Here is a 15,248-nt window from a genome sequence, read left to right as displayed (position 1 = left end):
GCACTGCTAAGTGAAACCCATCTTCATACAAAGGTATTTTAAAAACTTAGAAAGTGGTGGCTTAACTTTGCACTTGATGAAATATCTTTCATATTTTGGAGTTCTGTTTTAATTGTGTCAAGATGTATAGCAAAGTGAGTCATTGTTTCCAAATAGCACAGGTTACTTTTGCTTGGAAACAGATAGCAACACTGCTCTTGTTTTATGGTTGCCTGTACCTTAAGAACTCTGATAAAGCAGCTTCCATTTCTTCTTCCATGTGAATATTAGTTTGTGTCATTGTCTTAGGTGTCTCATTTTCAAAGCACGAACTTGTGCTGCCTTTGTTGAAGAACTAAGTTGTTCATAAAATCAGTTGACCATAAAATGCTTTGAGAGAGAAAACTTCATTTGCATGTTTCTGTACCTACTGGTCTTCCAGACAACAAATACTCTTTATAAGATGCATTAAGGATATTGTTGTATACGTTTCCAATAGCAGATTACCGTGAATACCAATGTACGGAAAATTGTGAAGCAGTTTCCTTGTACTTAACTTTGACTGAACAATGTTAACTGGCATTATCAATTTATTTTTTGGATGTAAAAAGACTTTTTTTTTTTTTTAATTGTAAAGCTTTCCAATATAACTGAGTGTCTTGCTCCAATTTATAGGAGGGAGAGGAGGTTCTTTTATTATCTATATACCCGGCATGAGATTAAGAAGCAACGGTTCAAATGTTGGTCCGACCAGCTTATTACACATCTTAATCAGGGAAATGGGGAAGGGGAGGACGGACACTATTCTGATTAGGGTAATGGGGAAGGGAAGGAGGGCGATAGAAAAGATAGGAAAGAAGAGGCAAGGAGTCTTTATAGGCAGCAAGAGGGACATAGTCACCACCATGGATCCAGCTTGGTTCATAGTTCAGTCTTTGATCTTCAGGAGCGGTGGGTCGTCAGGTGGAGTTGTTCTGTTGACAACGACGACGAAGCACGACGACGACCATAGCGATGATGGCCCCTTTTCAATGCTTTCAGAGTGGTCGAGTCAGCTGTCTTTGGAGGGACAGCTCAAATCCAAAGTGGTTGAGTCAGCTCTCCTTTGAGTGGCAGCTTCTGGCTCTGGGATCTCAGCAGAAACTCCTTTGTTCCCATCTTCCGGGCCTTGCCAGCAGATAAGAGGGAGCAGGGATGCCCATTTGCATCCTGTTTCTCACAGAACACGATGGTATTGTTCCCCAATTTTCCCACAACTAGCTGGAGCTGTTTAGTCACAGGCCAGATCTTCCGCCAGTGAACACTCCTGAGCACTCTCATCCGCTCTTCTACAGAGCAAGCAGCTCTGGGGGAAGGGGCTTTCAAATGTTCCCAAAGCTATATCTATTGTCACACGGTTAGCACCCATCAGTTGCCTCCTCAACAAATCACTCAGAGTCTTATCACAAGAAATAGCTCAGGAAGCAAGCTTTGAGCCAAAAAACAAAGAAGGATTCTCACACTGAGAATTTGTAAATGTGGTCATGAGCAGAGAGAGAGAAAGGTGAAATTCTAGGATCAAAGAAAAACTTGGTTGTTTGCTTATACACCCACCTCCTTTTCTGACAGTATACTTCTTGATCCAGAGGCAAGCTATCTTATTGAAATCAATTAACATTTCCAACAGAGATGGAGCAGTGCCATGATTGTGCTCAGGAATATGTTACAGGCAGTGCCATCTGCAGAGCACAACTGACTAGCTTCTGCAGGATCAAATTTCCTGTGACTGTGTGAAGGATTCAGCTGAATGATGCGTACTTTTTTTTTCCTCAAGGCATCAGCTAGTGAAGAATGGTGTTAAGGAATGTACACAAGATAGTATCTAGAGGAACTGCAACCTGGGTTCTGAACCTGCTCTAACTTTCTAAGTCTGTCATGCTTCTGGTGTTACAAATGTTGCTGTTGTAAGGAAGAATCAGCAGAAACTTTGCTAGTTATGAAGGCTCAAGGGATGCCAAACAAAATCTATTCCATGGACTCTAGTAGGCTTAAAATAACTACATAAAAACCCATATTTCTATTTGGAAATTCTGGGATGTAGCATCCCTCAACATCCTTCATCCAGGTCCCTCAGATCACCAAATGTCCCAGGTGAATCCAGTATCAGAGAATCAATGAGGGGAGACCGGACTGCCTATAATATTTCTTACTTTGCGTTGTCGTGGATGTTAGTGAAATTGACGTGTTTATGTTGGCAGAGTTTCTTCTATGTTGACAAAGATTCTTTTGTTGCTGAACCAACATCCCTTCAGTTTCACATGTACATGTACAGAGCCATATGCAAGTGCATGTACACACACATGCACATTTCAGTTCAGTTAATGAGCTACAGCAAGCAGTTTCTTCTGGTCAGTTTTAGCAACCATTGCCAACCCATTCTTTCTGTTGCTCCCTGAATAGATTTTTATATGCACTAGTTAGTTATGCTGATCCTTTTTATTCTCACAACTATAAGCACCTGTGTCTCAGAATGAGATACGAATGGCAGTGATTCTGTTGGTTGATAATGTTCTTTTATATTATTTACTATGCCTGGAGCTTTGGAAATACAATTTTTTGTTGTAGTGTCGTTTTAACTTCATAAAAATCTCACATCTGGAATTGTAGTATAATGAAGTCAAATCAGAGTTAGTATTGGCATGAATGGCAGTCAGCAAACTGCTGCTGGGATTGTTGCCTGTGCTCTGTACCAGCAGAATGCTTGCTACTATACCAGCGTACAAAGGACAGAAGGCAACATTTATGTGAAGAAGCTTTGTTTTACATGTCCAGGTTAGACCCAGTACTGCAATGAAGCTCCAAACTTTTTTGTTTCTTACAGCTCATGTTTGTTTTTTTTTCAATATTTGTTTCTCCATATTCAAACTAAAGCATCAGCATTGCTTTTAAATATTAACAGATAATTTTGTTAAGTAATAGATTGGAAAATTTTATTCCATGAAGAATTTAAAAGCTTTTCAATTATGCTTTATTCTTTCATGTCCATTTAGAATAATTCAAGTGCTTTGGTATTCAGAAAAATGTAGATCTAGGCCATCAATATATAATATACATTCTCAATCCTTATTTATTTTTTAGACAACGTTTCACATAAATCTTAAAGATTTTATTCAAGTATCTTATCTGAAACATCCTCCTGGCAGCTTAACATAAGAAAAGCAGCTGCTTCTAACAGAGCCTTTTCTGAATGTTATTTAAGGCTTTATTGATCTCAGGTACCTTCAATTATGGTGGGAAAAGGAAATGCAAAGCTTCTGCTGGAGGTATTTATAGCTTTATGCATGCACTCATTGGAGAACATGTACTTTGTTGTCAAATGTGCAAGTTAAAGAAGATGGGTGAGCTTCAGAAATCCCAGTCTTGCTGCTAGCTGTGCCAGATTGTTTTGTGGGAAGTGAGAATTGATGCTGCACAGTTACATTGGCAATGGAGTTGTTCTTACTTCAGTAGCACAGTTGGGAATACTTGTATCTTGCTTGTGTGTTGCTAATGCAGTCCAGTTGGACTATGATGCTACCAACATAGTGGTGAAACTCAAAGAATGCTGACACGGAGGTGGTAATATATCTGAGGTTCCTAATGTTGGTCAGTTTCTTTATTTCTAAAATATATCTTTGAAAAACTGGTTTGTATGCCAGTTTGTGCGTGTGTGGGGAAAATAAAGCATCCAAAGACAAAGTGACAAAGGCATCCAAATTCTACTTGAGTGGAATTAATCCTACCCATTGTTTCAGCCTGTGAGTCTTACATAACTCAACTCTTTAGTTTGTACAAATGAACCTCCAAAAAGCACCACATGCTGTATGAAAATGGGTTAAGTTGGTATCTTTCTGGCTCTCCCTCTTTTAGTAGCTCTGGGGAAAGCTTTGACAATGCATATTGGATATATAACTCTTAGCTGCCTGAAGCTAAACAAGACCAGCTCTACCTTAGGAATTGTTTGAGGTTTGCTCTAGATGTATTTAGTCTCTTTAAATACAGAACACACATGTTCTCAGTTTAAATTTAGTTTTGGAGATTGCACCTTCTATTTTGGACCTGAAGAAAGGCTTCAGGTTTTTGGCTGGTTTTGTTTTTCTTTTTTTTTTTTTTTTCTTAAACCGGTAGTTCTAATAAAAGAACATTACCTTTCCCCTCAGATTCTTCCTTGCTTACTGTGATAAGGCTTTTTTTGCACATAATTTTTTAGATTTCTCAAATACAAAATTCATCATCTAACACCATATGGATACCCACGCAATTGTCACACAGCTGTCAGCTTTTAGTATTTGATATGGTGTAGCTGGTAGCCTGTTGCCTTCATTTGCTGTGCATATCAGGGCTCTGTGGAATGAGACTCAATAGATAGTTTCAGTGAGTTTGCAGCTATTCTTAAGTTCTCATCATTCCTTTGCTTTCAGTAGAGTTGGGTTCCATTAAAGCTGTAGGTATTCACAGATTCATTTTCTTATTTGTTATGCTGTTCTTAACGCTAATTTCTGAATCCTGTTTCCTTTTCCCAGTTCTGTCTTTTAATATGTTTTCAATTTTTCTTCCTTCGCTTCCTAGTCTCTTAAGTTGCTATATTCTCTGATTCTCAGTACTTAATTCTTTACTTTTCTCCTCCCTTTTTTTCTCCACCTGTTGTTTCCAGTCTTTGGGGGAATAAAGAGACCAAGATGCTTTCCCTTATACCAACAGTATTTCTTTCCCTTTTTACAAGTCTTATGAGGAGCGGCTGAGGGAGCTGGGATTGTTCAAAGAGGAGGCTCAGGGGAGACCTCATTGCACTCTACAACTTCCTGAAGGGAGGTTGTGGTGAAGAGGGATTTGGCCTCTTCTCGCAGGCAATGAGCAGCACACAGCAAGTTGTATCCGAGGAGGTTTAGGTTGGACATAAGGAAGAACTTTTTCTCTCAGAGAGTGGTCAGGCACTGGAATGGCTGCCCAGGGAGGTGGTGGAGTCACCGTCCCTGGCAGTGTTCAAGAGGCGTCTGGATGAGGAGCTGCGTGATGTGGTTTAGAGCTTGTGGTGGCAATGGTGATGAGGAGATGGTTGGACTGGATGATCTTATAGGTTGTTTCCAACCTCGTGATCCTGTGATTCTAAGAGTTATTTTGTTGAATTTGGGCAAACTTTCATGGTGAACATTAAGTCTACATGATACTTTTTTTTTCCCTGACTCAGAAGTAAATGTGTGTTTGTATGAGACCTAAAGGAGGGATGTATGAGATACTCTTATCAGTATGAGTAACTTTTCTAAGAACAGCTGTTTTTGTTGAGTGTTCTTGGAGCACATGTGATGGATAAACTTTTTTTTCCCCTTTTTGAGAAAATACACGTGCTGATCTAGTTGTGAGTCCTCAGATGTTTGTGGACTCATTTCAGGTAATTTCTGCAACATTTTCTCAATTTAGGTCCAAAGCTGAAATTTCAGATATGTAACACAGAGGTAGAAATGCATTTTACCCACGCATCTTCACAAAAATAGCACTTTCTTCTTCATTTCTTTAGTATTAACAGAAGTCTTCATTGGGTGCAGTTTCCTTTATTTTCTCATGTACGTTTAAATGGGTGGTCAGGCACTGGAGTGGGCTGCCCAGGGAGGTGGTGGAGTCACCAACCCTGGGGGTGTTCAAGGAAAGGCTGGATGTTGTGTTGAGGGACATGGTTTAGTGGGAGCTATTGGGAATAGGTGAACGGTTGGACTGGATCATCTTTTAGGTCTTTTCCAACCTTGGTGATTCTGTGATTCTATGAAATGACCATACAACTTGTTTAGAGGCAGTTCTGCTGTTCCTCCAACTTTTGCAACAGTGAACAGAACAGTGTATATTTGAGGTTTGAATTTCACCAGAAGAAGTTTGAACTGGATTTTAGTCCTTGATACTGTTCTGTAACGAAGAGACGGTCTCTAAAAGGAATGCAGTTTTAAATGCTTGGCAGAGCAAAATGTCAGTATTGTTAAGAAACAAGAATTTGTTGGCTAAAGGACGTGCTGTCTGTCTGATCTTGAGGAAGAAAAGTCTGCCTTTCTTTACAAACCTGAATGCAGAAAATTTGAGAAGAAGTAAAGGTGCCCAGTAAAACCTATTTCAGTATATAGACTGAAGCAAACATTAAGATAAGAAAAAATCAACTAAATCAAAAGGGAAGAAGGAAAGAGTGTTAATTTATGTAGAACATCCATCAGTTTGGTAGTGTCAGCAGTGAGAAGTGGTTGGTGGCAAGTTGGGAAAATAATTCTTATCTATTAGATGCTAAATTAGATGCTAAAACTAATTAAAAATTGATGACAAAAAAAGAGAAGCAACTGGCACCTATAGAGAACTTCCCTGTTATAATGTTAGCCTAGAACATGGCTTTGTGAGCACAGGGTTGTCAGCAAAAATGTGTCTGAGGGAAGGAAGGAAAACGTGAAAGAGCAAAAATGTTACAGCATTAACAAAAATACATTGTTGGGGGGGAATTATTGCCCCCCCCCCCCCCCCTTCCATATTATAGTTATCTTAATCAAAAAAGTAACCAAGCAACTGAGGCTATGAAATGCAAGTGTGCTGTTTCCTGTTCAATCATCCCATCCCTTCCCTTGGGAACAGTCTAAATACTGTTACTGGAATTCTGAAAAATGAAAATCGTATTTCTGAGCCTCATTGCTACTTGGGGGAAAAAAGAGATTCAATATGAAGAGAAGGACTTGGAATGGGAAACTCAAAGTTACGGTAGGCAAATTGTTGCATTGCCAAAAATACAGTGAGTTGTGGCCAGCTTACCAAGCAAAACGTTTACTTTTTACATATTAAATTGCATGGACAAGACAGTGTTACACTACTTTGCGTGCCCAGAATGGGAAGAAGCAGATTTCAATTTGAAACTTGAATAACAATAATAAATGGAGACAATTGTGAATTAATTTCTTTTTTAATTAGTTTAAAAACAAAAACAGCAGCACAGAAATGTTTCTAAAAATCTGTTTTTGCTCATGACTGGAAAATCAAGATGTGATATCCATGCATCTTGTGGGCTGAGATAAAGACAATTGAAAAGGAAAGAAAGGAAGAAAAAAAAAAAAGGGATGCTCTGATGCTGATGTTTAATATTCATGTGAGGGGTGAAAGGTGTACTTGAGCTGCCTAAACGTGAACTTCTACTGCTACTGGTGATACCTGGGGTAGTGTGCCGTAGCTCTGCTTTCTGTTGAGGAGGTATGCATCTCTATAAATCCTCTGCCATTTCTGCAAACACCATGGGAGCGCTGCAGATATCTAGGGGATCTTAAATGTTGTTGTTAGGGGAACACAGTAATTTCTGGAGCTAATGGTAGCTCAGGAATCTCCAGCTCTGTTGACTGTAATAGTAGCTGGAATTCCTAACTCACGTGCAGATATCTGAATTTAGATGTATTAATCTGAAACCAAGTTCCAACTGAAGAGTTTCGGTCGAAGAAACCTGCTTGACAAGTCTGTCCAGGTTTAAAGTGGGGCTTATTTTTTAGAGGTCAACACATAGGAGGAGGAGCTGAGGTTTGCTCAGCGCAGAGCAGAGGAGCTGAGGGGAGGCCTGACGGCGGCTGCAGCTCCTCACAGGGAGCGGAGGGGCAGCGCTGAGCTCTGCTCTGTGTGACAGCGACAGGGCCCGAGGGAACGGCGTGGAGCTGCGTCAGGGGAGGGCAGCTGGGGGTCAGGGAAAGGGGCTGCACCACAGGGCGCTGGGCGGGGAACGGGATGCACAGGGCTGTGGGCACGGAGTTTATAAGGAATGTCTGGACGACGCTCTCAGATATTGGGTTTGATTTTGGGTGGTGCTGTGTGGAGCCAGGGGTTGGATTCCGTGATCCTTGTGCATCCCTTTCAACTTGGGAAGGGACTTTATGATTAATTCTTCTTTTTTTCTTACACTATAGAAAAAAAGCACCTGTCTGTTGATAAGAATAGTCACAACAAGGTCTAGCCAAAAACAAATTGTCAAAGTGCCAGATTAGGGGAAAAAAAAAAAAAGCGCTAAAGGTTTCTGGCAGGAGAAAATAGATTGTATCAGCTGCGAAAGTTGAGATTTCTGAGTTAAAGTTTGGATTGTGCTTTCTGAAGTTTAGCAAATCGTGCTGTTTTGATGCTCAGAATTGAAATTAAAAAATGGAAGAGTCAGATAAGGCTGTAATATTGATGCGTGTTTAAAACACAGAAGTACTTCCCAATAAGCTTTACCTATCTTGGGTACCCAGGGAAGGAGCGTTACATTATTAATACAAACAGTTAGGAAAATAGTTGAGCTACGTGCATCTTGTTAGTCTCTGCATCTATGGCAGCAGCAATCTCATAAAAAAGGACCATCAGTATCATAAAGCACAAGTTGTCTTCCTGTTTTTTTCTACTTCATTGTCACTTGTATGTCAGGCATCCAAATTAAGTTGTAAAAAGTAACTAAGCATGCTGGTAGCTGTCCAATGCACTATTGTACCATTTATTAAATAGCTTTATTTTTCTTTCCCAATTTTCAGGTTTAAATGAAAGTAAGGAAAATAAGTGATATAGAATTGGAAGAGGATTGTGATCTGAAACTGAAAAGAGTACTGATTTTTCAGTATCAGAAAATATTATAGCTACTTCATGATTCTTTTAATTCCATTTTATATCTGTGGTTTAAATTAAACTTTGGTGTCAAATTCTAAAATAATAGGGATTGATTTTACTGTGTTACTATAATGTTACTATAGTAGTACAGTAGGATGAAATGAAGCCCAGATTATTTAAAACAAAAACAGAGGTGGTAATGCCTCTGGTTTTCCATGAAAAGCCCAAATAGCTGTATTTACAATATTTAAAGGCTGTTCTGTCTTTCACATCTGTTTCATTACATTCTTGTACAATTTTTTGGGGGGGGGAGGGGGGATGAATATGTACTTTCTTGTTTGGAAAAACCATACCAAAACCATTTGGAAGAATGAAAGTTTCAGTGCTAACCATTATCATCAGTTTAGTAGTCAGCAGAAAACACTTCAAGTGTTATTTTCAAAGCAGTATTTTAGAGCTGTGGGACTCTTAACATTCTAACATGATAACCTTGGGTTAAAGAAACTGCTAATTCCTAATGTTTATGAAATCCTAGTATTCAGCAGAATGCGGGGAGAATTTGCACGGGGCTGGCATCAGTTGATAGAGCTCCACTCCCCAGGCTTCCTTCATTTGTGCCTGCATCTTTAATCTGAATGGCTTCATGCACCTCTGCTGAGCCTGCAAGGCTGAGATTAGTCCTGACTTTTGTGGAAAGTAAAGGGAAGAAGCATAAATCAGAAGATTTCAACATTTTAAAAAATATAGAAACGCAACCTAGTGCAAAATATAAAATCTGTCAGCATTCCTCAGAGGTATGAGACAGGTCAAGGGGATCCACAAGCCTATGGGTTATATATGGGCTGCTTGTTCAGTTTACACATTTGTCTTATTCTTGGGTAAGAAATAGTTGCTGTTTATTATTTCCTTAAATGCAACACAAGCGTTTACTCATAATATCCAATCTGAGAACACTGTTCTTGTAACTGCTTATGAAAAACATAGATACAGAAATCAAAAGAAACTGTTTCAATATGCTTGCATTTAAGGAAATAGGAAGTCTCTTTCCACCCTTGTGCGTATTTAAGACTGTTTTCTGACAAACTGCTAGCTAAAGGCTTCAGTCTTTCTTTTTATGCTTGCTCCCTTAATGAAATAGCTGAGCTTTTGTAACTGTCCCTACTTTGAAGTTTTCTAGTGGATCCAGGCTGGTTTAAGTATCCTCTATTCCTCACTTTCCTCTTTTCTACTTAGGAGTCATTGTGGCCGTTTTCTTCAAAAGGGGCATGTTATTATAAATTCTTGTTCTGTTACGAGTCTTCTTCTGCACTTGGTTGGTTAGTAAATAATACTTTGCTTTCAGAAGATATGAAATGGATTTGTGATCATTCTAGGTGTTTCTTATCAAGTAAACTCTCATATGTATCTGTTGGAGAAATTCTAATCAATTTTTCAGTAAAGGTATTATGAAAGCTCAGACAGACTGTTCTGTCATTATTTACCAAGAGATCTGTCTCTTCCTAAAAATACTTTTGGATTAGGATGTAATTTCCTTTTAAACTGAAAAATTGGAGAAAGACATTTTCTCAAGGAGGAGCCCCAGTGGTTGGAAAGAATCTCTGAAAGTCATTGAGTCTAATAATGCTGGTTCCCTACAATAAGTTACGGGAAAACATCCAGGTGGGTTTTGGATGTCACCAGACAAGGAGACTCCACCACCTCTCTGGGCACTGTCACCCTCACAGTAAAGAAGTTCTTCCTTGTGTTCAAATTGAATGTCATTTATTCCAGTTTGTGTCCACTGCTCCTTGTTCTGTCATTGGGCTCCACAGGCAAGAGCCTGGCCCTGTCTGCTTGACTCCCACCCTTTCAGTATTTATAAGCATTGATAATACCATCTTTCAACCTTCTCATCCTCAGGCTGAACAGCCCCAGGTCTCTCAGTCTTTCCTCATACAGGAGATGCTCCAGGCCCCTCATCATCTCTGTGGCCCTCTACTGGGCTGTCTCCAGAAGTTCTGTCTTGAACTGAGGAGCCCAGAACTGGACACAGCACTACACATGTCACTTCATGGCAGCAGAGTACAGCAGGAGGATCACCTCCCTCAACCTCTGCTGGCCGCACTCTTTTTAATGCGCCCCAGGATACCATTGGCCTTCTTGACCACAAGGCCACACTGCTGGTTCATGGTCACCCTGCTGTCTACAGGGACACCCAGGTCTTTCTCTGCAGTGCTTCTTTCCAGCAGCTCAGCCCTTAAGCTGTACTGATACGTGCAGTTATTCCTCTCCAGATGTAGGACTCTGCACTTGCCCTTGTTGAACCTCATAAGGTTTTTTCTCTCTGCCCAGCTTTCCACCCTGTCCAGGTCTTGTTGAATGGCAGAAAGATAAAAACTGATCAGTGCTTCTTGAGGGAAATTCCCAATGTATTTTAGGTGTATACAAGATTATGTAACACTGAATGTTGTCATGACTGGGTGACAGTTCACCAATCAGTTCACAGGGTTTTTTGCTTCTCTATTGTTTTTACAAAATGTAAATAGTGTTCATGAGAAGAGAATGTGATTGACTTCTAGCAAAACTTTAGTCTTGGAGCCTCATATCTGTGCAGACTGAAACCATAAGTCAATCACAGAACATTCTGCATCACCATTTGCTTTGGTATGTCAGCATAAAGCCCTGATACGATGCACTTGCAGCACTGGTTGAGGAATAGCAGTAACGTACTGCTACTCCAGAGCATGCAGTCAGTATTATCACTGTCTATTCTCACGTTCATTGATTTTAACTGATACATTCAGTCTAGGGTGAGGTTATAGAATTACAGCTGAGTGGTGTCACTTTGTGAAGGACGTTACCTTATCTGTTTTTCAGTGGTCTTTTTTTTTTTGTAACTGTGCTTTGTGTCAGAATTTTCCTTGATATACAAAAGAAAAAAAAATCAGTCACAAAAACCTTTGAGATAAATTAGGCACAAACGCTTTTCTTGTTAGGAGACTCTTTTCTGTCATATTTCAAGAATAGCATGTAGTTAGGTAGGATGTTTCTTTTTCCAGAGAAGCCTGTTTTTCGTTCTGATGTCCAGTTATGTTGAGCAGCATCTTTTGGCTTGAATACTTCCACTGTTAACATCAGTGATTTTCTAGAAGATAGCAAAGATGCATCACTTTACTGTTTTGGAAAAGCAATGTCATGTCTTCTTTATTTTGTAGACACCATGGAAAAATAGGGATGTGTATCCTATAAATAAAGTAAAACAAAATGCTTCTAAATCAGGGAACTCTTCTAGCTTGTTTCTGGTAGCAGGAAATATCAGGCAGTACAACACTATGTGGAAACCCAGATCTCTGGGTGCAGAACAGAAGAACTCTGAGATCTGATCACCTCCTATCAGTGTACTTTTCATTTGAGGCTAAGAGAGGGGTAAATCCCATTTTTTTCCCCAAGGTGTTTAAATGTGGATTAGTATTAATTTTCATCTAGATGCTCTGGTAATTACAATAGTTTTTCCAGGTGTTATTTTAAATGAGATCTGGTATTTTACAGGTTCATATGTTGTGACAACTTGAAATTAAAAATGAAATTGATGTTTATTTTGTTCACCATGTGTGTCGTCAGACATTCTAAAAGGGCTTAACTTTTTCACTCCTTGTCTTCAGTACAGCCTCTGTATGCTGTTAACAGTGGGATATAAGTTGGAAAAGATGTGTAATGTAGATCTGACTTATCAAATAACTGAAGCAGTCTATTGCCTCTCTTTTCACATTCGCATACTCTGTGACCTTAAAGCTAAAATTCAGGTGCTGCCTGATCATTTGAACAGACAATCATTTTGGCCCACTGATAGATGCACTCATTTCAGTTCACAGGGATGGGCACTCACATTCATACTTTGAACAGATAAAAATTGTTCAGCTTTCAGAATAACTAAGTGACAAAAGTCACAGGAGCACCTCTTGAAAATGTAATTCATACCTGCTACAAGGTATTTAAAGGTGAATTTCTAACATCTAACTTCTATTTTTTTCTTTTTTGTACTGGAATTCCTAAGTGTAGCGTGTCTGCTGCATGGAATTTTGCATTGCATTTGGCTTGATCACTGAGATATTTACCAAATCAACAAAGGTTTCCGTTGTCACGTTTCCCAGGATGCTTTCTTTTTCTTCTTTTTTTTTCTTTTTTCCCTCTTATGCTTGGGGAGCAGAGGGAAACCAGCAGGAAAACAAGACTAACCAGATCTTGCTAATTTCATTTTCTTCTCTTTTGTTTTACAGGAGACACATGAAATTGTGGCTATCAAGAAATTCAAAGACAGTGAAGGTAACCTTTTCTGCTCACAGCCTTTCATGTCAACAACTGCTATGCTAATATCTTTCCAGTTAAAATAAGAAGGCTCATATATTAATACATGGTTTTAAAATGGTTATGATTTATTAGCTCTCTAAATGTTCAAGGTACTACGTACCTGCTTAGGAACTGCATTATGCATTCAAACTGAAGACCTATCTTTTCTCCTTGGTTCTTCCCACTTGACATTGCTTGAATTGTGGTGCCATTCATGGTGGTATGACCTATCACTTGGAGACTAGATGTGATCAGATGACAGCAAAAACTTCTCTTGCAGCACTAGCTGTGGAGTTCTTGAGCTTTATCACTCCTGATTTAGGTGAAAGGAAATGTTAGTGGTCTTGAAGGGGTAAATGAAGGAGGCAGAGAGAGGTCACTTAAAAGCTCTGTGTTGCGTGGAGGAGCTGGGGAGCTGTTGGGGACCAACTTAGCCAACTGGCTAAGTGAGGAGGCAGCAGTTCTGCTCTCCCTTCAGTAGGCTTCACTTTCTACAAGGGAACTTGCTTCTTTTCCACTTTCACAGCAGCCTGTGTGTACTGTCTGCCTTGCACACAACAGCCTGAATTCCTTGCAGGCGCATGAGAGACAAGCAGCAGGAGAGGCCAAGTATGAACTAATAGAAGAGTAATCCAGGTCTGAGGTGATGATGTAGCTGTGATCTGCCATATACTGAGGCTGTAGCTGAAAGCTGAGCAGTCTAATTATGTTTATGTTTAAAGAAGTAGCAGCAACTTCATTTTAGCGAACTACACTTTTTTTGGTATTATTATAGAATTGGGGAAGGCCCTGGTGCTGTTGTTAGTTACAAAATTATGATGTAATTTTCGGAGTCGGACACAGCAAATTCAGATTTTCAGATTATCTGTATTTTACAGATTTCTCTGTATTTTAGTTTTTCATTGCAGTTATTTTGCTAGATGCTTGGAGGATATAGCTGATCTTTTAGCCTTGCTGTTCAGAAATCTGTTTTAAATCCCTATTAAAAGATGTTGATAAGTATTTAGTTGTTGTGGTCTTGATCAGATCATGAAGGTACTTCGGAATCACATGCTGGACCTCAGTATGTCTACTCAATACATATCAAAGGCAACGAGTCTCCAGCATTAAGCCCCAAACAGGATAAGACAGTATACAAGTGAAAACAAAAAATGCAACATTGCCATTAGCTTTTGCTTTCTATTGGTTTATGTGATTGATGACTGCTTTTCAGAGTTGTAGATGTTTACGAGTTTCTGGAAATGTGACAGAACTTCCTTTGATGGATTAGATTCAGCCCATTTCGCATCTGTCTTGCTAATATGGTAGTTCATTACAAATCTGAATATACAGTAATTATTTCTATTGCCATTTTTTTTTTTTTTCCACTGAATTACTGCTGTTTGACATAATGCTCTAGAAAGTGCATGGTTATAGAAGAAATAATGCAATCAGGCTGATGCCAGCCAGCACTGAACACTCAGTTTTAAAATGAAATTATTCAGATGACTCTAAATTATACATATTTTTACTAAAAACATTTGTGGTGATAGTGTTTTACTTCCTTCTCTCCACTTGCTACAATTCATGATTTTTTCTGTTTTCTGATTATGATTGTATGCATTGAAATGACCTGTGTTATATTATCCTTTGCAAAACCATTTTTGCCTTTTGTTTTTTGGAAGAGCAATTTCTCTTCCTTGTTTCTTACTTCTCTGTCTTTAGAGTATGTGACATGCAGGTGGGATTTAGTTCTGAATTTATGCAATCATATCCCGTTTAATATTCTTCTGTTGTGGATAACATCACTAAGAGATTAAAAACCTGGCTTCTAAGTGTACATGGGCAATTGCATTAATGGATGTCACTTGACTAAATGAAGAACAAAAGCTAATACATTCTATTGTATTTCACGTTTTGTTGGTGCTATCCTCAATGATAAACATGATAAGCACTCTACAAAGCTTTAGTAAAACATTTTTTAGCAGCTAAATTATCAGAGTAATAGTTCAGTTTCTTGCCTCTGAATCAAAGATGCATAGATCAGTTGTATCTGTGTTTTCTCTACTGCCTGCCCTCTGTGGTTACCATAGTGGTCTGCATTGCTGAATTTCCATTAAAAGCTTTGTTCAGACATTTAAAATTATTATTCTGTCTTAATTTTTCTTCGATTTTAGAGAATAAAATCACTTAGGAATCAAACAGATCTAGTCAAGGCTGTTCAGAAATGATCATTCCAGTGTTTCTGCTGAAAGCATAACCTTGCCAGGGCTTCATGCACATGATAGGTATACATGAGGTGGAAGATATACCTGTACTTATACTTGCATGTTTTTGAATGTACATTGTGCTCTTTGAAAAAAGAGAAATGCAAA

At 39.0% G+C, this 15,248-nt stretch overlaps 1 protein-coding gene across 6 annotated transcripts in view; it reads left to right on the top strand.

Moving 5' to 3' along the window:
• Nucleotides 1-15,248, top strand: part of CDKL5 (cyclin dependent kinase like 5) — a 124,485-nt gene that overhangs the window by 57,095 nt on the left and 52,142 nt on the right. For all 6 annotated transcript variants that reach the window (XM_042811021.1, XM_042811024.1, XM_042811023.1 and 3 more), the window contains exon 4: nt 12,825-12,870. In XM_042811021.1, the coding sequence (XP_042666955.1) occupies nt 12,825-12,870 (46 nt within the window). The remainder of the gene's footprint in view (nt 1-12,824; nt 12,871-15,248) is intronic.

Source organism: Centrocercus urophasianus, unplaced genomic scaffold, assembly GCF_019232065.1.
Source record: "Centrocercus urophasianus isolate 14NV4802_14NV808 unplaced genomic scaffold, USGS_Curo_1.0 seq_12, whole genome shotgun sequence".
NCBI lineage: Eukaryota > Metazoa > Chordata > Aves > Galliformes > Phasianidae > Centrocercus > Centrocercus urophasianus.
The sequence above is the reverse complement of the archived record's forward strand: the minus strand, read 5'-3'. Positions and strand labels throughout refer to the sequence as shown.